The 24,597-nt window shown below is 51.2% G+C and overlaps 1 protein-coding gene across 2 annotated transcripts; it reads left to right on the top strand.

Moving 5' to 3' along the window:
• Window positions 1–7,919: 7,919 nt before the first annotated feature.
• Window positions 7,920–24,389, top strand: Chrm1 (cholinergic receptor muscarinic 1). 2 transcript variants are annotated; one of them, XM_028857947.2, is made up of 3 exons: window positions 7,920–8,470; window positions 8,909–9,000; window positions 21,880–24,389. In XM_028857947.2, exon 3 carries the CDS (start codon window positions 21,950–21,952, stop codon window positions 23,330–23,332), a length of 1,383 nt encoding a protein of 460 aa, XP_028713780.1. In that variant the 5' UTR covers window positions 7,920–8,470; window positions 8,909–9,000; window positions 21,880–21,949; the 3' UTR covers window positions 23,333–24,389. The 2 variants fall into 2 exon arrangements, with proteins under 2 accessions (XP_028713780.1, XP_028713779.1); XM_028857946.2 differs by lacking the exon at window positions 8,909–9,000.
• Window positions 24,390–24,597: the final 208 nt, after the last annotated feature.

Genomic DNA, 24,597 nt, shown 5'->3' with positions numbered 1-24,597 from the left:
GGATTAAAGGCGTATGCCACCACCACTGCCCAGCTGTTTTTATTTTTAATTATTGTATGTTTGTGTGTGTGTGCAGGATGGTGGGCACACACATATCACAGCATGCATGTGGCACTCAGAGTCAACTTTCTGGAGTCAGCTATCTCCTTTCATCTTTTCCGTGGGCTCCAGGAATCAAAATCAGCTCTTTAGGCTGGCTAGGCAAACTTCTTGCACAACTGAACCATCTAACTAGTACAGTTTCCTGTGAGGAAAATCATATGTATGACACCTACCAACATCCAAATAAGTAGACTGAGCCTCCAATTCTACTTCCCTGGAAACTGAAGTTCTAAGAAGAGGGGTCTGAGGAGAGAGACAGAACTCAGACAAACCCCAGGGAAACTGTCTTCGGAGAACAAGAGAGAGGGTGGAATGCAGGAATACAGAATACTAGCTTGGCACCAGCTAGCGTCTCACTGCCCTCGTGTGTATCAAGTGTATGGATAGACCAACAGAGGCCGGGAGGCCTAACAGACTAACAGAGACTGGCAGGAGGCCAGGACTCCTCTTTCACAGGGTTCTCTATGGGCCCCAGTTTGGCCCAGACTGGTGCCTCAACGAGTTATACAACTTCTTAAACCAGGTCTTCCTCCTCTACCAGGCCTCCATCCTCCTCCTCATTGGGCCCAATTTCTACTGACCATCCACCCCTCTGCCTTTTTTTTTTTTTTGTTTGTTTGTTTTTTTGTTTTTCCAGACAGGGTTTCTCTGTGTAGTCCTGGCTATCCTGTAACTTACTCTGTAGACCAGGCTGGCCTCGAATTCACCGAGATCTGCCTGTTGCCTCCTGGGTGCTGGGATTAAAGATGTGTGCCACCACCACCTGGCCTCCCTCTGCCTTTCTTCACCTCTCCCCGCCTCCTATTCCCAGGACATTTGTGGGCTCTGCTGCTCCTGGAAGCCTTCCCAAGACCATCTCTTCCCACCTAGCTCAGGAAACTACATGACATCTATCTCTGGCTTCTGTTCCCTTCCCAGTATTGACCACAGTGCTGGGCATAACCTGTTCTCTTAGATAGAGCTTCATTACCAGTCTGGAGGATGTAGGGCATGCTATGGGCTGTTCTGTGTGCTTTTTAAGTTAGTGACACTCTGGAGGCCTGTTGCCCCTGATTAGCAAAGAATCCTCATGAAGACCCCTGAGCCCACCGCCATACTCAGGCAGTCGTAGAACCAACCACCCCACTAGCTATTGTGGTTAGGAAAGCCAGATCAGGCTGGACATGTGCTGAAGAGACAAGTCCTTCCCAGATCTGAAGGACATGGAAACACAAAACCACCCAAGAACTGGGGAGGCTTGGGGCCCAAATACACTGGCCTCTCACAATCCAAAACCCAAGCAGACAAAGCAGCTCCCCACCTCTCTCCATGCCTTGCTGCTGTGTCCTGTTGGGTGGTCTCCCTGGGGAAAGGGCTTCCTTCCTTTCTTGATCAAGCCCTGGAGCGGAAACATGCCCAGCCTCTGCGGTAAGGGGATAGGAGAGGCATGGAAGGTTGCTACCACACCCTTGGGGTTCCGCAAGTTTCCTCCCCCCCTTTGGGCTTACACGACTCGACTCCGGGCCCTTACAAACCTGTAGCAGCACCAAAGGGCGGCCGCTCATGCCCGCCCCACTTCCGCGCGCCCCTCCCCCTCCCCTGGCCCAGTCCAGGAGCTTCTACCCTAATTCAATTCCGCAGAGTTAATCACCGAGTGTTCGGCGGACTGAGTGAACAGGCAGCCTGAGATTCTCTCATCTCATCCATCTCTGCCCGGGTCAGGCCTCCGTCAGTGCTGAAGCTGACAGGAAGCGCCAGGGGTGGGGGCGAAAAGGGGCCAGGATCTGTGGGCCTTAGCACAAACGCAGAGGGACCAGGATCTGTGGGCCTTAGCACAAACGCAGATGCCCACAGACACGATAGAGAGAAGGGCGGAAGGGCAGATGGTGTGGACACATTGACATCTGCGAACCCTCATGATAAAGGCAAAAGCAATAATTAGAAGTTAAGTGGCCCTGTTCTGCACCTCCCAGTTATGTGAGCTCAGACAGGTTCCTGAACCTCTCAGGGACTCAGTTTGCCCACTTACAAAACAGGTAAAATTTCATTTCATCAAAGTACTATAAAAATTAAGGGCTGGAGAGCTGGTTCAGAGGTTAAGAGTACTGACTACTCTTCCAGAGGTCCAGGGTTCAGTTCTCAGTACCCACATGATGATTCACAACCATCTGTAACTCCAGTCCCCGGGGATCCAATGCCCTCTTCTGACCTTCCTGGGAATGCACAAATGTAGTGCACAGACATACATGCAGGCAAAATATCCATACACAAAAAATAAAATAAGTTTTTTTTTAATAATGAAATGAGCCAGATGTGGTGATGTAGACCTTTAATCCAGACCTTTAACTCCAGAGGCAGGGACCGGTAGACTTCTGTAAGTTCCAAGTGATAAGTTCCAAGGACTACATAGTGAGACCCTTGTTTTTGATTGCTTGGTTGTTTTGTTTTTTTATTTTTCCAGACAAAGTTTCCCTGTGTAGCTCTAGCTGTCCTGGAACTTGCTCTGTAGACCAGGGTGGCCTCAAATTCACAGAGATCCGCCTGCCTCTGCCTCCTGGGTGCTGGGATTAAAGGGGTGCGCCACCACCACCAAGCCGAAAAAAATGCATTTTTTAATTAGTTAAAAATGTGTAAACCTCTGAAAACCAGGCCACCACATACGTGGAGCACATAAGTCTTTATTAAAGAGTATGAGTGCAGACTGGGTTTGCAGAGCTCGGTACTTATTGGTACTCGAGACCTAGGTACTATCTCGAACACCACACAAAACCAGCGTGGTGACTGTACTCTTGTGATCGATTCAAGCAAAAGGATGAGAAGTTCAAGGTCATTCTCAACTACAAAGCAAGTTTTACACCAGCCTGGGATACATGAGATCTTGTCTCAAAATAATAATTAGTTGTTGTTGTTGTTGTTGTTGTTGTTGCTGCTGCTGCTGCTGCCATTATTATTACTGCTGCAGACTGATGGACAGTAGGAACATGGCCTTAAGTTTCCTGGAATGTCCTTTCTTCTTGCAAATGGTGAAAAGGGCTTTCAGCTAGTCAGGCTCCAAGCTGGGGACCAGAACCACAAACTGTGAAGGGGTATAGACAGCAGATTGAATTAACCTAGCCTCTCCAGGTCTGTTTTCTATCAGCAAAATAGGAACCAGAGTGCCCTGCGTCATGGAGCTGTTGTGATGATTAAGTGAGAAAATGCAATGAGAAGGTTATGAATGTGGAGCGAGAGACAGGACTCCATGGGTACAGGTGCTCGTGGCCAAGCCTTACAGCCTAAGTTCCATCTCTGGTACTCACAAGTTGTTCTCTGACCTGCACACGGGGGCCCTGGCTCCAGTGGGCCTGCATCTGCGAGGGCGTGTGCAAGCGCACGCATGCACGCACGCACGAAGTTAGCGTTTATGAACTGTATAGCCAGTAAGTACACTTGCAGGTCCGCTCACCTTCTCGGTAGTAGTGATGTACCACTCCTTATGCACCTCCGTCAAGGAAAAATATTAACTGTTTTCCTCCCAAGGAAGTGGGAAAATGGATGCCTAGCATCCAACCCCAGGCACCCACCCAAGCACTCTGGGTGCGCCTGACATTTGGATGGAGAACCGGTAGCGCTCCTATGAAGCGGCTCTCCAACCCTGCACAGCACTCCACCCCCTTCGCTGATGTACTTGATCAGCCTGCGCAAGGACCAAGATTCTTTTCGACCCTTTGGGTCCTTCCCAGCCCTCACTGTCTTGGATTTTGAGTTTTAAGCCACACATGGAATTTAATCTACCCATTGGATTGTTAGGAGAAACGCGAGGAAAGTGGGGGGAACAGCAGGAGCAGAACAGAGGAACACACACACACACACACACACACACACACACACACACACACACACACACACAAGGGAGTTTTTTGAAGACCCTGACGTCCGGTCTCTAGACCGTCATGCTCCTAAGCAGCAGTTTCACGTGGAGCTAGATCTGAGCCAGATGTGCCTACCCTGTGGTGGGAGCTTTGAGGCCCTGTGTCCAGTCACCGAGCGATTATTAGTCAGTTTCCGAGCTGGTTTGGACTACAGAGTTAAGCAGAAGACTCGGCGCAGGCCGACTGCCTCTTCCCTGGATCTGGACCGCGCTTCTAGCGTGCGGTCAACTCCAAAGCAGCCGCAAGTGACCTGAGCTCTGAGTGCTGTCTTCGAAGGCAGAAATGGGGGTTGTTCAGAAACGCCTTTTGAGAGCACAGTTTTGAGGCTCAGGCTGAGATCACCTTAATTCCCAGGGCTCGAATCCCAGGCCAGACCCCTAGTGCCACCTAAACTCTGCAACGGGAGTCCGAGGGGCCCCAGTAGGGTCAGGGAGTGCTCTACCGGACCCAGGTCCCAGACGGCTGCCCGCTGTAAGGCGAGGGACAGACGGGCACTGCTTGCCGGTCATCCCGTTGCTGGGAGCCGGACTAAACTGGCCGGGAAGGGCAAACATTGTTTGAGTATAACTGTGTCTACGTTGGTCCTTCTTAAGAACCAGACTGTAAAACCTCGATTTCTTGACTCATAATTTTGTCGTGGCTGCGTCTGCCCTGGCCCATCCGTAGCCGAACCCTGGATTGTATCTTTGCCTTTTAAATCTAGAAAGTAGTCTATTGGGATGGAGAGGAAGGTCCAGGAAGATTAAGACTAAAGACTTCAGGCAACCGAAAAAATGAAAAGGCCGGCTGTTGGGTCGTCTGGCTGCCCTCCCTGAATGGTGGCGCCTCTGACCTGCCGCCCTCCGCAAGGGCCCTCAGGACCACATGCAAATCACAGGCCGGGTAAAACAGGAAAAATGCACACATCACAGGCCGGGTAAAACAAACAGGAAAAACGGACCTCCCTTCCGAGGCCTCCGTCCTTTAGCACGGTGGAAGAGGCACCCTGAAGAGAAAGGTTTAGAGAGGGTTGAGATTCTGTCCTGGACTAAAGCGGAGGGTGAGGATTTAAGAGCAGGTCCGAGTTCTCTACGTGAACACTCCCCGCACCATGGAGGCCTTTGAAAAAACTACCCTGACCCGAGGGGCGGCTCAAGGATGGGAGGCGCTAGCCTCCAACCTGGCACAGCTGAATTGAATCCTCAGGACCCACACGGTGGAAGGAGAGAACCGACTCCTGCAAGCCTATCCTCTGACCTCCACCTGGGCTCTGTGTTACACACACATGCGTCCACACCGTACACAAAAACAAAATGTTTTAAGGAAATTACTAGTCCTTCCTTCCGTCAAACTACAGCAGGCGAGTTGCCACCCGGTTCCCACCCCCAGGATTGTTCGGGCACACAGAACCCGCCACACAGCCCGAGGCACGTGCCGTTCTGTGAATCTGTAAAATGGGAGTCATAAAGCCTAGCACACGGTGCAGTAGGCGACAGGTTGATTCCGGTAAAGCGTTTAGCAGCGCCTGGAGGGAGCAGGCGCTCAATGACTATTATAAATAACAATAATGGCTTTCTCTTTCAGACGCTGTAGGGGCCACCGGCTGATGTAACTGCCCCATCAAGGGAGGTCCCTCTACTCCCATGTCACTGATTAAACGGACCTAGAGACAAGCTCTAATTTGCCGGGCTGTTCGAATGAACCAACCTAAAGTTGGATTCGAACCCAGGACAACTTCGCTCTCTTTTTTTTTTTTCTACTTAAAAGCGTTTATGATTGGGCCGACTCATCCAACGCTGATCAAAAATAGCAACCAGCAGGAGCGCAGACCCGGAGTCCTGCGCAGGCCCCGCCCCCACCTGAACAGAGAAAGGAAAGCTGAAGAGGGTCAGGGGAGCTGGAGAGGGGGTCACGCGGGGGCGGGGCCGGACCCCCACGTGCGCCGCCTGCAGCCGCTTTGCGAAGCCCTTTGTCGGGAGCAGCCGCGTTCGTGCCGCACTCGGCGGCTTAAAATAAAGACAATGTTCCCAGCCTCCCTGCGGCTAAATCCGGCTCGAGTGCGGGGGTGGTGAGTGAGCCGGGCGGGAGCGCTTCTCCCCGCGCTGCCTCCCGTCTTCCCTTGTGCCTCAGTTTCCCCAACTGGTAAGGGGAGACCTAGCCAAGCTAGCCAGGAGCGCCAAAAAGCATGATATAACAACGGGAGGGACGAGGCTATAGCCCCCTTCTTCTGAAGCTGCACAGACCCAAGAAAGCTGCGTGGGCCAGAGGTGGGGGCCACTCAGGAGGAGGCAGGGGAAAGCTGGACACCCTCCCCTCCCGCCCACAAAATAAGTGTTTTTATTTCTAAAGGGACATGTGCAGAGGCGGTGGGAGAAAAGGGAGACCAAGAAGATTGGGGGAAGGGGGCAAAGAGGAAGCTTGAATCAGACTCGGAAATGGATGTGGAGGCCTAACTCCCCCACTCGAAACCACGTGTACACGCACAAGTACACGCACCCCCACTGTTCTCCCAACCTGCAGCCCGCAACCTAAGGATGGCCCAGCAGGGGGCAGCCCACCGCAGGGACTCTGGGTTCTGACCTAACCCTGAAGGTTTAATGCCCCCCGAGGGTAGGAGAAGGAGCTGCTCGGATCCCGAGCCCCGACCCCCAGCTGCAGTATCTGAGCAAACACAGAAAGATAGCACACTGGGTGCCTCTTGGTACCCTGGCTCCTCAAAAGTATTGATGTCCCCGCATGTACCTGCCACCTGTGACCTGTGGTTGCTGGCCCAAGCCCCAGAGACAGACGCCAGTGTCTTCTTTCCCTGTCTCCTTAAGCAACTGGGCTCCAGGCTCAACACTGGGGTAGGGTGCTTGGTGGGAAAATAAGGGAGGAGGGAGGGGAGGGTGGGGCCCCAACCCTGTGCCCCAGACTCCAAAACTCTTAGAGCCCCCAGGACCTGACTTCCAACAGTGGCTCACCTCCTACCACGCTTCAGCTTTCTCATTTCTCTCCTAAGCAAAGGTGATCTTGGTTTCAGTCGCTCCCACCTCCCACCCAGGGCTTCATTCATCACAGCCCATCGGGCAAAGAACACGGGAGTTTGTAGCTTTCCCAATTCTCCCCCACGATCACCTCTCCAGGAGGTAGGTCTCCATTGGGGTTGTGCTGGACCCAGGTCTCTATGACAAAGGGCACCCCCTGGGGGGCGGGAAGGGGGGAGGGTCCCTATCTCCGGAGAAACTCAACACAGAAATCCAAACCGGACTGGAGAAGGCTGCTGGCCGAACTGTAGACTGAGGGGAGAGGAGGCGCGGCTCACAGTCCCCAGGTACACACCTGTGAACCTAGAGTGGGAGTCAGGGGAGACAGAGTTTGACAAGCTGGGAGGAGAGCTGTCTGTCTGCCTGTCTGTCTGTCTTCCAAGGGGAAGCTGGGGGTGGAGCAGGCAAGGAGGTAGATGCTGCCTCGCTTGTCAAAATTAGCCAATTCCACAGTTGGGCAACACTCAGACACACACTGAGTACAGACACACGCACGCACGCACATGCGTTCTGGCTCGACTGGCAGGGTCACACCTGTGTTTACATAGGCTGCATGATGACATGAGCGCACAGGGATGCACACATGCCGGACACTAAACACACAGCCCCCCACTCGCCACAAACCAGACACCCATATATCCTCAGCCCCGGGGCTCTGCAGACACCAGAGCACACTGCCCAGCATGTGGGCATGTCACTCAGCCCCAGGGCGGGTGCGCCAGCCCTCTGGGTCTGTTCCAAGTTGGAACCTCTCACGTGAGGCCCAATGTGTCATTTTCAAACAGAAGGAATCTAGCTCCCTCACAGCAGGGAGGAAGAGCAGGGTGTGTGGCTGGGTGGGTGGGTGGGCGCGTGGGCATGTTTGGGGGGGGAGGGCATGTGTGCAAAGAAAGCAGGCATGTGAATAACAGGGCATGTGTGTTGGGACATGGTGCACACGAGTTAGGGGCTTTCCGGTTGGGGGCTTTCCGGTTGGGTGGGGGAAGGAGCCGGGGAAACAGAGTGTGCCTTTGTGAGGGTGTGTGTGTGTATGCCGCCAGTCTGTGTGCAGTGGGTGTGGGTGTTTGTCTCCCTGTATCCGCCTTCTCTCTCCTCCTGGACTTTTAGCCTTCCTGGGCTCTCCTTCCTCATGTCCTGCCTCCTCCCTCTGAAGGCTCAAAGTGGATGCCCTTGTGGACAAGGGGGGCACACTCCAGGACTTAGTCCAACCCCAGATGCCGCCTGAGGCTTCCCTCCTGCTCCCCCTCCCTTTCTTTCCTCCCTCTCCTCCCTCCCTCTCTTTCCCTTCCTCCCTCCCCCCCAAGGCTGGCGTGCCAGGGGGTGGGACATGCCAATCACTGGCTGTGCCTCTCCCGCTGCCAGCACAGGGCGCAGCTCCCCCCGGGAGCCAGGTGTTTGGGTCCCAGGAGACGCTGCAGGCCCCCGGAGAAACAGTGAAGCTGAGGACCCCACAGACCCCTCTCCGGTCCCATGGTGAGTACATTTGGGAAGGTTTGGGAGGGGCTGTGTTGAGCTGGGTGCAGAAGCAGCAGAGTCCTCTGGGACAGGGCAGGGACAAGGATGAGATGGAAATGGGGGTGGACTCTGGAGAGGGGAGGTGGCCAGGGAGGGGTCTAGAGGCCAAGAGGGCTCTGTAGCAGTGGGCATTGACTGCTCCAAACATCCTGCCTGCTGGTTTTCAGTGGAGTCATCTGATGTTTTTCTGGGCTTCAGTTGGCAGAAGAGATGGAGACCCTCTTTTGAAACTCAAACTAGAGTTCAGAAGAGATTAGATGGCCATGTAGTTAGCAGATCTGACAGCACCCTAGAGCAGATAGGGAAGGGCAGGAGGCAGCCCTTGTCACCAGCACCCCATTGAAGGACGACCCCATGTACATACTTTTGGGGACACCTCCTTCTCTCCTCCTTCAGGGCACCCTGAATCCCACCTCCCCGATCCACCTTCAGCCCCCCAAGATGGATTGAATGAGGCTGCTGGCCAGATGGACAAGCTGAATGCCAAGGTGGGTGTTGGGCCAGAATCCAGCAGGAGACCAGGCAAAGAGCCCCATTGCCTTTTGGAGACAAATAAGCACATGGACAGCCACATCACCCAGAGAATGTGGCTCTGGCATGCAGGGGACCCTGAGGGCCCTCCCTGTGCTTTTAGTATCTTTGGCTTTTGGGAGGCAGGTCGCAGCCAACACAAGGGTCTCAGGCAATACAAGGGCACTAATGCACACATGTGTGCCCTCAGACTCCAGTAAGGATGAGTTGAAGCCAGGGGCTCTGTTTCGTGCGGTTGCCAGTTCTAATACGGGTGTCTGGAGAGGGGGCAGTTGGATCATGAAGACCTGTACACCTTAGGGGTTCTTAGTACCAGTGGAGAGGGGTTCCCTTCTCCCTACAGTGCACATCTCTCTGCAGCTCCAGTCCATTGGCCCAATGCCCCCATCTCACTGGCTGGAAGGACTCAGGCAGTCTCCAGCAGCCAGCCAGTCTCCTGTCCCAGGGTAACCAGTTGCTCCATGAGCTGTCTAAGGAGAGATCACTACCCCCAGATCTCAGCTAGTAGGCAAACATGATAGCTGCTAAGATATGCCAGAGGAGGAGATGATGGAACAAGGCTACAGAGGGTATCTACCATTCTTGGCTTCCCTGCTGGGCTGGTGGCTGTGGCTTTGGAGGATCTTGAAGAGCAATGGGAAGTCCTAAGTGTCCAGGAAGGTCTAGGCAGAGCTGTCCTAATGTACGGTCAGAGAGAATGAAGCTGAAAAGGAGACTGGAATGCTCATGGCCATAGAAGGGAGACCCAGCAGTCCCACTGGTACTTGAACCCCGTTCTTCTCACCCTCAGCACAACACTGTGCTACCACCTCTGTGAGCAAGAAGACAGGCTAGAATGGGGAAGGGAAGGGCGTAGTGAGCTTTGTGAGGCAGGAGCTTGGGCTCCCGAGCAGGCAAGCAGGGAAGAGGTGGGTGAATCTCGCCGAGTCTCTGCTCTGCTGTGATGCCATGGTGATGCCTAGAAGACTGGGGGAGGGAAAGAGAGAGAAGAAAGGAAGAGGGGGGAGTGCAAGGAGTAAGGATCTGGGGACATGCAGGGAGGAGGAGGAGGAGGGGGCCCAGCATTGCTGATGCCGCACTTGCAGAGCAGGGTCTAGGGTGCAGCCTGCTAACAGCCGGGCTCTTCCCAGCCTGGTTGAAGATGGTCCAGTCGTCAAGGTCCATCACCAGTGAGCAAATCTGGCCACGCTTCCGGGACGGATGCTCCTCTTTCAGATCAGCAGTGTGTTGACGGAGCATTTAAGTGGTGGCCACTGGTCCACTGGGTTAGCTGGCACTTCCAGTGGTGGCTTGAGCCTAAAAAAACAAAACAATGAGATTAATTCCACTTATTTACTTCCTAGTTTCCAAGGCCAGGGGATCAGGGGTGGAAGTTTTGTGAGCCTCTAACGAATCAAGAGCCACCTGAAGAGAAGAGTTAACCCAAGGGGAGCTACCCAGAAGGCTGGCTTCTGGGCTGTGGTCCCTGAAGAAGGGAGTAGTCAAGAGCCTTGATCAGGACCGCCTCCTTACTCCATATGTGAGGTCCCAAGTTCCCCATCCCTCAGCCCTCTCTGCAGACCACCTTCTCCCCTCTTATCTCTGCCCCAGCCAGGTTTTCTGACAGCTTCCAGCCCCAGGATAACAAGATGGCTCCACACTTCCTTCCCAACTCTCCCCCCCCCCCCCCCCGCCTGCTGCCAATCTCCACCTCCCTTTCTCGCTCTTTGACCAGGCTAGGGAAAGTCTAGTGTTTAGGAATCCTTTTCCCCAGCCTCCTGTCCTCCCCCAGTGGCTTCTTCCAGTCGCCCTTCCTTTCATCAGCCAGATCCCCAGTCCCTTGGGATTTGGTCCAGGACACTGGCGGTCATCAGTCTGGCCTGCCTTGTGTTAGCAACTCTGACCTCATCTCTTAATTCTTGGAGCCCACATTGACTTAAACACACACACACCACCACCACCACCACCACCACCACCACCCCCACATTACCTTAAACATACACATACACCACCACCACTACCACGAACATTAACTTACACACAGAAACACACCACCACCACCCCACATCTATTCCTGAACTTCACTTAGCCTCCCTTCGCCTCTCGATAAGACAGGATTCTCTTGAACATTGCACAGATACAGAGGCGCTCTGTTATTTTTCTCCTACGCTCTCAGGCCAGGCAGTCCTTTACCCAGGAGAACTGGTGGAGAGAGGGTCATAGAAGCAGAAGGGCCCCTACACAAACCTGCTCTGGAGCTGGCCTTGATCCCCACAGGCTCATCCTCAACCTCCAGAGCCTGAAGTCATTGAGGAGGAACCCCCTCCATGTATACATTCATGTATTTCTTCCACAGATATTTGTTGAGCAGTTACTACGTAGCAAGCCTGAAGATACAGCAGTGAATGAAGGGAGCCGAGCCCCTACCTTGCCTCTCCATCAGAGTTACAGCTAGATCTTCCCCTCCCCCACACTGCCATTATTCATCACACAGATAAATGACACATGCACGGGCCAGAATCTAAAGCAAGGGCTGTCAGCTGATTCAAACTAGGGTTTGGCCAAGCTAGTGGAGATAGGTGGAGAGACTGGCGAGGCTCCTCGGCACATCCCGTCAAGAACAGTTGAGAGCAGGGGCTCTCAGAGCTGAGTCTCTCCTCGGCACATCCCGTCAAGAACGGTTGAGAGCAGGGGCTCTCAGAGCTGAGTCTCTCCTCGGCACATCCCGTCAAGAACGGTTGAGAGCAGGGGCTCTCAGAGCTGAGTCTCTCCTCGGCACATCCCGTCAAGAACGGTTGAGAGCAGGGGCTCTCAGAGCTGAGTCTCAGAGGCAGATGAGTGCATCACTGACAAGCTTTAAGGTCACCTCTTTTTGCAAATCGGAGATAATAGAATCTATTCTCAAGGAGTTATAACAAGTAAATTAAATTATGCATATAATGCGTAGAGTCATGTCTGGTATACTCAAGCAGCCAGTAAATATCAGTTGCTATGATAATAATAGTAATATTATTAAAGGCTCCCAATAGTCTTCATCAGGAGGCCACAGTCCTGGGCAGAAAAGCACTCTCCCCATTTCTTAACACCTTCTTGCACTCAAAACAGGAAAGGCTCCGAGACCCCGCCCATCCCCACAAAGCTATGAGCTCACCCCTACCGTCCCCTAGTCTTATTCAGCAATGCACCTACCCTCCTCACACACAAACACTCACACTAGAAACTCGGCCCCATCCCACAAAAGGGCTCTCAAGTCAGGATAGTGACTTGCCTAAGGTCAGTGGAACAAAAGCTTGAAGCTAAGGATTGTCTTAAGGGGGCTCTGCCTGACCCACCCTACAATCCATGTCACAGCTCTTTCCATGAATGTTTGTTTCTGTTTTATTTAATATTTATTTATTTTTGCTGGGTGGTGGCGGCGAATGCCTTTAAATTTCAGCACTCAGGAAGCAAAGGCAGACAGATCTCTGTGAGTTCAAGGGCAGCCTAGTCTACAGAGCTAGTTCCAGAATAGCCAGGGCTACACAGAGAAGCCCTGTCTCAGAAAAAGGAGGAAAAAAAGGTGTATTTATTTTATTTTCTATGTATGGGTGTTTTGCCTGTATATATGTCTGTGCATCACATGCCTACCTGGTGCCCTGGAGGTGAGAAGAGGGCATTGGATCTTCTAGAAACTGGCATTACAGACTGTTCGGCCACCATGCGGGTGCTGGGACTTGAACCCTAGTCCTCTGTAAGAACAGCCAGTGCTCTTAACCACTGAACCACCTCTCCAGCCTGTCCATGAGTGTTTTGACAGGTTGTGCTCTGTGAATATAGCATCAAGTTCCCCTTTCAACCAGAGAGCTAACCCTGAGCCCCCAGTTCACAAAACTTCTGGAGCCACCACGGAACCCCAGCACCCTGTCCCTCAGCCCCAGGATGACTACAATCATGAGAAACCAAGTTAACTCATGACTGCCCTCCTCCAGTAGCCATCGACACACCGACACACGGCGAACTTCCCCCAGTCAAGAGTTACAGGTGGCTCAGTGAGTAAACATGCTTGTCTTGCAAGGGTGAGGGCCTGAGTTCAAACCCCCCAGGACCTGCATAAGAGTAAGCATCTATAATCCTGTTGCTCCTACAAGGCACTGGGGGAGAGAGAGACAGGAGAATCCCTGGAAGTTTACAGGCCAGTTAGCCTGGCATAGGCAGTGAGAAAACATCTCATCGTACACGCACGCACACACACACACACACACACACACACACACACACACAAGTTAAGGCCAGGGGCTGGAGAGATGGCTCAGTGGTTAAGAGCACTGACTGTTCTTCCAAAGGACCCAGGTTCAATTCCCAGCAACTACATGGTGGCTCACAGGCTGTAATGAGATCTGGTGCCCTCTTCTGTCCTGCAGGGACACATGCAGGCAGAACACTGTATACATAATAAATATTTTTTTTTTTAAGTTAAGTGCAGGCATGATGGTGCACACCTAAACCAGCACTCAGAAGCCTGAAGCAGAAGAATTGCTGTGAGTTCAAGACCATCTTAGGCTAAATACTGAGACTTCAAACTGAATAACTGATAAGCACCTGCAGCAGGTGGCTCACAACCACCTGTAACTCCAGTTCCAGGGGATCAGACACCCTCTTCTGGCCTCTACAGCACTGGCTCATGGAGCTGTCACTCACACAGACACATTTACACATAAATTTAAACTTTTTAAAGAGTAAAATGAAAAACTAGCTAAAAACGTATTTCCATTGGTAGTCTGCTCACCTAGCAAGCAAGAGCCCCTGGGTTTAATCACTAACACCCCATAAATTGGGTGTGGTGACACATACCTGTAATTCCAGCACTTGGGAAGTAGAGACAGGAGAATCAAAACTTCAAAGTCAGGCTGGAAAGATGATGGCTCATCAGCCACGAGCATGGTCTGTACTTCCAGAGGACCCGGGTTCAATTCCCAGCACCCACATGGCAGCTTGCAACTGTCTGGAACTCCAGCTCCAGGGAACTCGACACCCTCACACAGACATGCATGCAGGCAAAACACCAATGCATATAGAATAAAAATAAATAAATCATTAGAAATTCAAAGTCATTTTCAGCACATAGGGAGCTCAAAGCTAGCCGGGATTGTATGAGACCCTGTCTAAAAACAGATAGATAAATAGATAGATAGATAGATAGATAGATAGATAGATAGATAGATAGATAGATAGATAATAAATTAAGGATGTTCACTAGAGATCTAGTACATGCAAGGCCCTGGGTTCAATGCCAGGACAGAAAAGAGAAGAAGTAGAAAAGGAGGAGGAGGAGGAAGAAGAAGAAAAAGAAACAAAACAAATTGATCAAGGATAATAACATAGATGTATCATCTCAACACCTGAGAGGCTAAGGTGACAAAGACTGCCAAGATTGCATGGCAAGGACTACAGTAGGTCACGGTGAAACTCTGATGCCAACCATCATGCCTGGTTAAAGCAAATACTTTTAGTACAGGACTCACTGTAATGGGAAAGCGGGGTCATGATCACCTGGAGCTGCATCCCCGGGAGAATGGAAGGTCCAGAGGGTGGTGAGACTCGGACTCTCGTTCCCTAGAACCTCTGCCCTTTCTCCTCGGACATTCCCAGTGGGAAGCAAATGTTAGAGGGGCACAGGGCAAGTAGCCAAGTGGAACAAACATAGGCCTTGAAGCCGAAAAGTTAGTGTCACAGTCCCAATGCCACTGCCTCCTGTGGGAGCATCAGAAAGCCACTTAGTCCTCTGAGCCTCTGCTTCCTCACCTATACTTCAGAGACAAGTGTGTTCTGCAAACGAAGGGGAATAGCGTATATCAAGTGCCTGGCGTGTCCTAAGTATGGTGGCTACCAGTATGATCATTAAAAAAGATTTGGCAAGGATTTCTAGCCATCCAAGCAAGACTGCCAGCCTCCTTACCTCCAAGGATATTTGGATCACTTTTCACGGGAGTCCTGTACTAAAAGTATTTGCTTTAACCAAGCATGATGGTTCACATCTATAATCCCAGCACCCAGAGGTAGAGAGGCAGGTGGATTTCTATGAGTTTGAGACTAGCCTAGTTTACAAAGTAAGTTCCAGGCTAGTCAGGGCTGTAGAGTGAGACCCTGTCTCAAAAGAAAAATTAAGTTAAATTAAAGCACTTGCATTATTCATAGCCTCTAAGAGAAACTTGTGATGGGCAGCAGGTCACCAGAGTCGATGTCCCTGCAGCTCCCAGGAATTGGACCTGAGTGAGCCTTCAGCTTCACCTCAGGTTCTTCTCTATGCAGCATCTGGAGATGGACCCTGAACATCTCACAGAGATGGTAGAATGGTCCAAATCCTCCTTTGTACAAAAGAGCAGATTAAAAACCAGGGAAGAGCTGGGGATGGGTGCTGGAGAGACAGGACACTGTGACAACAAGTGGATCAGGACAGAGAGTCTGGAAGGAGAGGTCGTACACTGTGTGTCTGCTTAGGTCCCCACACATCAGCTGTGGAGTGAGGGGCAAGAAGAGAATGAAAGGCCAGTAACACATGGAGGAAGGGATGGCACTGAGCTTCATTCCAGAGCCAAGGGTCCCAAGGCCAACCTTGGAGCAAAAGTTGAGGGGCCAGTAGGGTACAGGATGTGACTCAATAGTAAAACACATGCTTAGTATGCACAAGGTCCTGGGTAGTATTGGGGGGATGTGGGGGAGGACTTCATAACACAGAAAGATAAAATTGCAACTTTGTTGTTGATTTGTTTGTTTGTTTGTTTGTTTTGTCTGTTCCCTACTTCCAACCCCAGACAGGGTTTCTCTCTGTAGCCCTGGCTGTCCTGGAACTCTGTAGACCAGGCTGGCTTTGAACTCAGAGATCCATCTGTCTCTGCCTCCCAAGTGATGGGATTAAAGGGGTGCGCCACCACCATCCAGCTTTGTTTTTGGTTCTTAAGAGTCTCAAGTAGCTCAGATTAGCATCAAATTTGCTGTGTAAACAAGGTTGTCCTTGAACTCCACATCCTCCTGCCTCTACCTCTACAGTGCCAGGATTGCAGGAGTGTGCCACCACACCCAGTCTGGAACTTTTGAAAAAGCCAAATAACAAACCAGACTTGCATGTAATCCCGGCATTTGGACAGCTAAGGTAAAATAATTCTGAGTTTGAGGCCAGTCTGAGCTACATTGGGCTGCATAGTGAGACTTTGTATTAATCAATCAATCAGTCAATCAATCAATACTACAACAGGCTAGCTCTTTTTGTAAATAAAGTTCCATGGGAACTAGGGTCAGGTTTGGAGTAAAGCTAATGAGACAGGATTGCACAAGTGTAGGGCTGGATCCTGCCTTTGACATTTTAATCATCCTAGATTATATTTGCATTGATTTTTTTCATATTACATAAAATATTAGTTTATTTACTACCAGGTTTGTGGGCTCCTTTAAATTTTGTGGCCAAGATACACATCACCCTCCCTCTAAGCCTGAGGAGGCCTCTGCAGCTGGGAGGGTGCAGCCTCTCGGTCAGCCAGGAATTCTAGTCTAGTTCCTTTACAGGTCTCTGCTGCTCCAAAGCACATGAAAGTGGCACATAGGGGAACTATACTCAGTCTAAGAGCAAGGAGACCTTGGTAATGCCTTCTATCCCCTGTTGCCAGGCCTCAGTTATTCCCTTTGTGAAATGGGTGTTAAACGGCCCTGAGTTCAGAAAATCAAGGACAGTTGCTGTGCAGGGCAAATTCATAAAATAGTGGCCACCAGCAACCTTGCCAGAGAAGGCCCCAGCCTGATTCCAGCCTCTAGCTCACTACCTGACTTTAGTTCAGAAAGGGTATGACAAAACTCAGCAAAAAAAGATAAACCATGTTTTGCAAGAAGTGGTGGTTTATGCCTCTAATCCCAGCATTCAGGAAGCTAAGGAAAGAGGCTCAATCATGAGTTCAAGGCCAACCTGGATACGCATAGCAAGACTCTGTCTCAGGATCTGGGGCTGTAGCTCAGTGGCAGAGTGCTTGCCTAGCTGCACAAGGTCCTGTGTTCGAATCATGATGCTGGTGGGGGCGAAGGTGGGATGCAAATTGTGTTTTAGTGCAATGCTTTTAAAATTCAAATTGGTGAGTTATTCTTCAATGATGTTCAGTTCTTTTGTTGTGTTTTGTGCATTTTTTGTTTGGTTGGTTTTTTTCTGTTTAGTCATAGGTTCTTGTAAATGAAGTTTCACTGGAAAAAAATGACCAGAGTCCAGTCTTGATGGTACATTTCCTGTGTGGTCTTCTGCAGGTTCTCTTGCTGTTTCATTTGAGTCTCACATCTGTACAGGTGTGCCTAGGTTGCGGGTTCCTGCTGAGATTCAGTGTGGGGGTTGGAGACACAGCTTAATTTGTAGAGTGCTTACCCACACGGGGTTCCATCCTCCACACCATGTAAAACTGGTGTGGCACCCTGTGCCTCTCATCCCAGCATTCTGGAGGTGGAGGATCAAGAGTTTAAGTTCTTTGGCTACACAGTGAGCTCCAGCCTAGCCCAGACTACATGAGATGAGCCTCTGTCTTAAAGGGGAAAATAAGGAGGTGTGGCAGAGAGATTAAACGTGGCTGTGGATCATTAGTAGAGCGCTTGCTGAGCATGTATAAGGCCCCATGTTTGAGTCCTTACAACACACACACACACACACACACTCACACACACACACACACTCACACACACTCACACACACACTCACACACACACTCACACACACACACACACACACACTCACACACAGAGAGAGATTAAATAAGATAATGCATGAATGTTTAGAAATACACCACACACCCACACCCACAAAGAGAAAGATTAAGTAAGATAATGCATGAATGTATAGAAATACACCACACACACACAAAGAGATTAAGTAAGATAATGCATGAATGTATAGAAATACTTTAGCAGTGACTCAGGGTGAGCTGTCCAATAGACACCATTAGTATCAATCACCACTGCTGCACTATCAGATTTAGGGCCCTGTGCTAGGAATGAATGCCAGACAAGCTAGACAAGTGATTTACTGAAACCTGTATCAGAATCCTCTAGACTGATTGTTTGTTTGTTTGTTTGTTTGTTTGTTTTGAGATAGGGTTTCTCACTGTAGCTCTGGCTATCCTGGAACTCACTCTGCAGACAAGGCCAATCTCAAATTCACAGAGATCTGCCTGCCTCTGCCTCCTGAGTGCCAGTATTAAAGGTGTGTGCCACCACATCCAACCTTCGGAGAACTTTTTTTAAATTAAAATACAATTACATCATTTTCCCCCTTCTCTCTCTTCCCTCCAATCCTTTCTGTATACCCCCAGAATTTTCTCCCTCTTGAACTCATGGCCTCTTTTTCTTTCATTGTTATTGCTATATATATATATATATATATATATATATATATATTAATATATATATACAACCTGTTCAGTCCAGTTAGTGTTACTTGTGTGTATATGACGCCAGGGCTGACCCCTTGATATTGATAACCAGTTAGGGACTCATGCCTGGGACAGACTATTGCTCCGACTCCACTCCTAAGCAGAAGGGAGCCCTCATTCCTACATTGACTAAATTAAGGGGACCCAGTGCTCACTGTACATCCAGAGCCATTCTAAGCACTCAATGTTCAAAAACTCACTTAATCCTCTTAATTTCTTGAGGTATTACCTTAAAGGTCTTAGCTAATCCCTACATCTCAGTTGAGAATTTATGGTTCTGGACATTACATCATTTAATAAATAATAACAAATTGATTAATAATCAGTAAAATAAGATATAATGGTGCAAGGCTTTAATCCCATCACCTGGGAGGTAGAAGTAGGATCAAAGGTTCAAAGTCATCTCCCCCTCTGCCATACAGAGCACACCTCTGCTACATGAGACCCTGCCACAAATGAATGAATGATTTATTTTTAAATATTTCTTTCCTTTTTGAGATCATAATATATCATTTCTCCTCCCTTCCCTTTCCTCTCTCCAAAACCTCCCATATTCTCCTCCTTACTCCTTTGCAAATTCATGGCCTCTTTTTCTCTAATTGTCATTTTGTGTGTGTGTGTGTGTGTGTGTGTGTGTGTGTGTACACCTAAATACGTAATGCCACTTGCTCAGTCTGTATAATGTTACTGTATGAATGTTTGCAGGGCTGACCATTTGGTGCTGGACAGCCCATTGGTGGGCTCTTCCCGGGAAGACTGAGTCTCCTGCTCTCAGCGTTCCTTGGTTGCTGTAGGTCTCTGTGTAGGGTTGAAGCCTCGTGGGCCTTCCACACTCACTTCAGCATGTCTGTTGCTATTATCCTTGTCCAGCTCAGGTCTAGACGTCGTGCTGGTGAAACTTTATGTGTGTAGCTTCTGACATTCCAGAAGACACCATCTCACAGCAAACTCCCAGGTTCTCTAGCTTATACAATCTTTGTGTTCCTCCCCTGAGCTTTAGGTGTGGAGTTGTACTGTACTGATGTTTTTTTTTAAGATTTACTTGTTTTTATTTTATGAATATGAGTGTTTTCCTGCATGTATGTCCATGCACCACTTGTGTGCAATGCCCACAGAAGCCAGAAGAGGGTGTGGGATCCTCAGGAATTGGAGTTATAGACATTTGCAAGCTGCCATGTGGGTCCTGGGACCTGAACCCAGGTCCTCTGGAAAAGCAGTAAGCATTCTTAACTCCAGCTCCTATGGGTGATTTTTTTTTTGGTAAGTTTCATCACTGGTACTATCACATACTCGGTAAATGGTGAAGCATGGATTCAAATCCAGACAGGCCTCACCTGCCATCCTGGCACTTGGGATGAGAAGGCAAGGAGGAACTGGAGTTCAAAGTCATCCTTGATTACATAGAAATTTTGAGACCCTGTCTCAAAAACAAAAACAAAAACAAAAACAAAAAAAAGCAAAACACAGCAATACCAACGGCCTCTTGTTTATTATGACTTCTCCCACAGCCTTTTAGCTAATGTCAAGTGTGGTATTAAATGCAGGTGGCCTAGCTCTGGAGTCTGGGTTCTTTAACTGAGGTGTCACACATACTCCCTCAAGTGTAAAGTGTCTCCCACACGTGTGCACACACTGGCAGCCACAGGCCTTCTTGCTCACATTGTCACACACTGACCTCGTTCCCTATGCCGGGAGCTCTGTCGCAATGGTAGTTCACCAAGAGCCATGGAGATGGCTTCAGCCACACACACTCCAGGTCATACATGGTCACAGACACAACACAACAGTCTCTCTGTCACAGACCAAGTCCCCAAGCGACACCAGGGCTTAGGAGGCTTTTGCTCAACATTTCTCTCTTAGGATCCCAACAGTATAATCCTAAGAGCCACAGCTTTGCTCTAGGAAGACCCTACATTTCTTCGGTGGACAGATGGGGGGAATAGAGAAGGACCCACCAAGTCACACAGCAGCTAGGCTGTAGCTGAGTGGGACCTTCAGTCTTCCATCTGCCTTTGCTTTGGCTGTGGGTCCCCTGCCTCCTGGCCATCCATTTTGCGCAACCTTAGTGCCTGGCCAGACTCCAGATCCCAGAAAAGTCTGAGGGATCTTCCCGTTCCCCATGCTGCCCTCTTCTAGCCGGGGGCCAGGAACAGAGCAGAGAGGGAGGGGAAGCCTCCCACATCCCATCTGGGGCCAGACCCTCACCTAACTGGGAACTGAGGCCTGCTTCACATACAATCCATGGAAGAGTGTGCAGGCATAAACACACATACATGCATTCCCATGTATCCTACTCCTGTTCTCCTGCCCCTCTCCAGCCTCCTGTAGCTCAGGCTGTCCTCAAACTCACTGTGTAGCAGGGGATGACGTTAAGCCTCTGACCTTCTGCCTCCACCTCCCAAGTGCAGGGATCACAGGTGTGCACCACCACTCCCAACCCTCCTCTTTCCTCTGGAGTCTTCTCTGTCTTTCCACCACTTGTTACTTAATGAAAGGGATCACAGTGGAGCAGCCCGTGCATGGCAAATGGAGGAACTGGGCTCTAACCCCACTCAGCATCTTGTCACTGCAGCCAAGGCTGAAGCCGCTTAGTCACCATGGCCCCCTGCGAGAAAGGCATGACAAGGGCCTTCCTGCTAAGGATGAGCAGGACAGTTAAATTAGATAACTTGATTAGGTGCTTAGCACTGTGTCTGGCATGTAGCAAGCCCTTCTTAAATGAAAGCTTTAATAAGGTGGAGTGAAATACTTGGAAAATTTCGAAGGACTGTATACAAAGTAACTCTCCCAATTCATTCCTGCTGCATGAAATTTAAGGAAAACAGGATTTAGGGGCTGAAGAGATGGCTTGGCAGTTAAGAGCACTGGCTGCTCTTCCAGAGGACTCAGGTTTAATTCCCAGCACCCACAAGGCAGTTCACAATGTCTATAATTCCAGTTCCAAGGGATCTGATGCCCCTCTTTTGGGCTCCTCGGGCACTGCTTACACATGGTGCACAGATATCCATGCAGACAAAATACTCATACACATAAAATAAAAATAAATGAATGTTTTGTTTTGTTATCTTGAAGACAGGAATTAGTAGCAATTGCCCAAGGAGAAAATTGAGGTTCAAAGTCTGAATGTGAAGCTGAAATGAGGACTGAGATCCCTAGCTTTCAAGGCCACCCCATGCTGCTGGCAAATCTCCTTGCGGCTGGAAAGCACATTGTTAGCCACTGTGTGTGTGTATGTGTGTATGTGTGTGTGTGTGTGTGTGTGTGTGTGTGCGCGCGTGCGTGCGTGCGCGCGCGCGCTGGTGCCTGGAGGCGATGCTGTCCGGCCTGGAGCTGAGAGGCCAGGGGCTGTATCCTGTTACTCTTCCACTCAGAATTGCCAGAGGTGCCCAGCCGCCCAGCCAAAGCCATGTCCTCTCTTTTCAGGTGATGTCCTTTCTCTGAGGAAAAGCTGTGACTGGAGGAAGGGGCTGCCCCTTCACCCCACCTGGCTGAAATGAACACCTCAGCGCCCCCTGCTGTCAGCCCCAACATCACTGTCCTTGCACCAGGAAAGGGTCCCTGGCAAGTGGCCTTCATCGGGATCACCACAGGCCTCCTGTCTCTGGCTACAGTGACGGGTAACCTGCTGGTACTCATCTCCTTCAAGGTCAACACAGAGCTCAAGACAGTCAACAACTACTTCCTGCTGAGCTTGGCCTGTGCTGACCTCATCATTGGCACCTTCTCCATGAACCTCTACACCACATACCTGCTCATGGGCCACTGGGCTCTGGGCACACTGGCCTGTGACCTCTGGCTGGCCCTGGACTATGTGGCCAGCAATGCCTCCGTCATGAATCTTCTGCTCATCAGCTTTGACCGTTACTTCTCAGTGACCCGACCCCTGAGCTACCGAGCCAAGCGCACCCCGCGAAGGGCAGCTCTGATGATCGGCCTGGCATGGCTGGTTTCCTTCGTCCTCTGGGCCCCAGCCATCCTCTTCTGGCAATACCTAGTTGGGGAGCGGACAGTGCAGGCCGGGCAGTGCTACATCCAGTTCCTCTCCCAACCCATCATCACTTTCGGCACCGCCATGGCCGCCTTCTACCTCCCTGTCACCGTCATGTGCACGCTGTACTGGCGCATCTACCGGGAGACGGAAAACCGAGCCCGGGAGCTGGCAGCCCTCCAGGGCTCTGAGACACCAGGCAAAGGTGGCGGCAGCAGCAGCAGCTCGGAGAGGTCACAGCCAGGGGCCGAGGGCTCACCCGAGTCACCTCCGGGCCGCTGCTGTCGCTGCTGCCGGACACCCAGGCTTCTGCAGGCCTACAGCTGGAAAGAGGAAGAGGAAGAGGACGAAGGCTCCATGGAGTCCCTCACGTCCTCTGAGGGCGAGGAACCCGGCTCAGAAGTGGTGATCAAGATGCCCATGGTAGACCCTGAGGCACAGGCACCAGCCAAGCAGCCCCCCAAAAGCTCCCCAAATACAGTCAAGAGGCCCACCAAGAAAGGCCGAGACCGAGGCGGCAAGGGCCAAAAACCCCGAGGGAAGGAACAACTGGCCAAGCGAAAGACCTTCTCACTGGTCAAGGAGAAGAAGGCGGCTCGGACCCTGAGTGCCATCCTGCTGGCCTTCATCCTCACCTGGACACCATATAACATTATGGTGCTGGTGTCTACCTTCTGCAAGAACTGTGTTCCCGAGACCCTGTGGGAGCTGGGCTACTGGCTATGCTACGTCAACAGCACCATCAACCCCATGTGCTATGCACTCTGCAACAAAGCCTTCCGGGACACTTTCCGCCTGCTGCTGCTCTGCCGCTGGGACAAGAGGCGCTGGCGCAAGATCCCCAAGCGCCCTGGCTCTGTGCACCGCACCCCCTCCCGCCAGTGCTAATGGCCCCCCTCTCCTGCATCCTTCCACCCCAGCTCCAGGGAGAGGCCAGTGGAAAGTGTCCCGGGGCTGTATCTTCAGCCCCAGGGCCTGCTCAGGCCTCCCCTGGCTTCCCAGGGCCCTGGGTCACCTTCCTGGTCAGCCCAGAGAGACTGTTAGCTTTCCAAACTTTGCTATTCCCAGACAGGGAGCGAAACCCGGGGAACTGGTTTTTCTGTTCCCTGCTGTGTGGGAATAGACTATTCACCAGGAAGAAGGCCCAGGAGGAGGATCCGGGCTTTGGACTCTGTTTGCGTTTAAGCAGGAAGTCAGGAGTCAGCAGGGCGGGCCAGTAGTTTAACGGTGCAGTCTTCCTTGGCCCGGCAGGGGGCCCAGATTGCCATGAGAAATAGCGCCCCCTGGACCTACAGGTGGGAACTGACACCAAGTTTGGGGCGGAGGGAGCTGGTGACCTCTGGCTGGAGATCCCCTCCATGCACAGGCATAGCCCATCCAGGTAGACCCTAGGCACACTCTCCAGGATCGTCCAGTCTCCCTACAAATGTCCCCAGGTCATCCCGATGTGAGTAACCTCCAAGGCAAATGTCCAAGCGTGAGCAGGACAATGATACCAGAGGAGACCAGCTTGGCTAGACACACCAAGTCCCGAAGCTGCAGCAGGACCAGATGTCAGGTGTCCTAACTGGCCCACTATGCCTCTTTCGGGGGGTGGGGCGGGGAGGGGGGAGATAAGGTGCCTGCTATCCAGTCCTACGCCCATCCTCCTCTTTCCCTGCCCCAAAGTAACCTCGGTCCATCCCTCTTGGCTCACAGCCATCACCTGGGTGGATCTGCTCTGGGTGGATCTAACCAGGCCTCCCGCATGCTGCCTGCCTCCAGCCTTGCCCCATACAGGCCTACCCAGCCAGCAGGTTCTCTTCTGTAAACTCCCAGTCCAACCCATGCATGGCCTCCCTGCCACCCTGATCTCCAGGCCCTGCCTGGCTCCAGATGTTCTCTCCTTCCATCCTCAGCATATGCTGAGTCTGTGAATAAAAGCCACGTAACCAGCGGGCACTTATGAAGAGTTTCTCCCTGTTTTGGCTCAAGGCCCTGGCCCCAAGGCCAGGACTGGATGGGGCAGGGAAGGCGCAAGTATCACATGCAGAATGTGTGCTACAGCATTTAAGGTGGATCCAGGAAGGATAGCATTGAATGGCTAGATCAACTAAAGCCTGTGGGCCCCAGCACCCTGGGGCCCATGGCTTGGGTGAGTGGTGGTGAAGTAG

The sequence above is a fragment of the Peromyscus leucopus genome, chromosome 1 (genome assembly GCF_004664715.2).
Source record: "Peromyscus leucopus breed LL Stock chromosome 1, UCI_PerLeu_2.1, whole genome shotgun sequence".
NCBI lineage: Eukaryota > Metazoa > Chordata > Mammalia > Rodentia > Cricetidae > Peromyscus > Peromyscus leucopus.
This window is presented reverse-complemented; position numbering and strand designations above follow the sequence as displayed.

Excerpts from the sequence above, each read along its gene's own strand:
- Chrm1 (XM_028857946.2), top strand. The coding sequence starts at position 21,950 with ATGAACACCTCAGCGCCCCCTGCTGTCAGCCCCAACATCACTGTCCTT.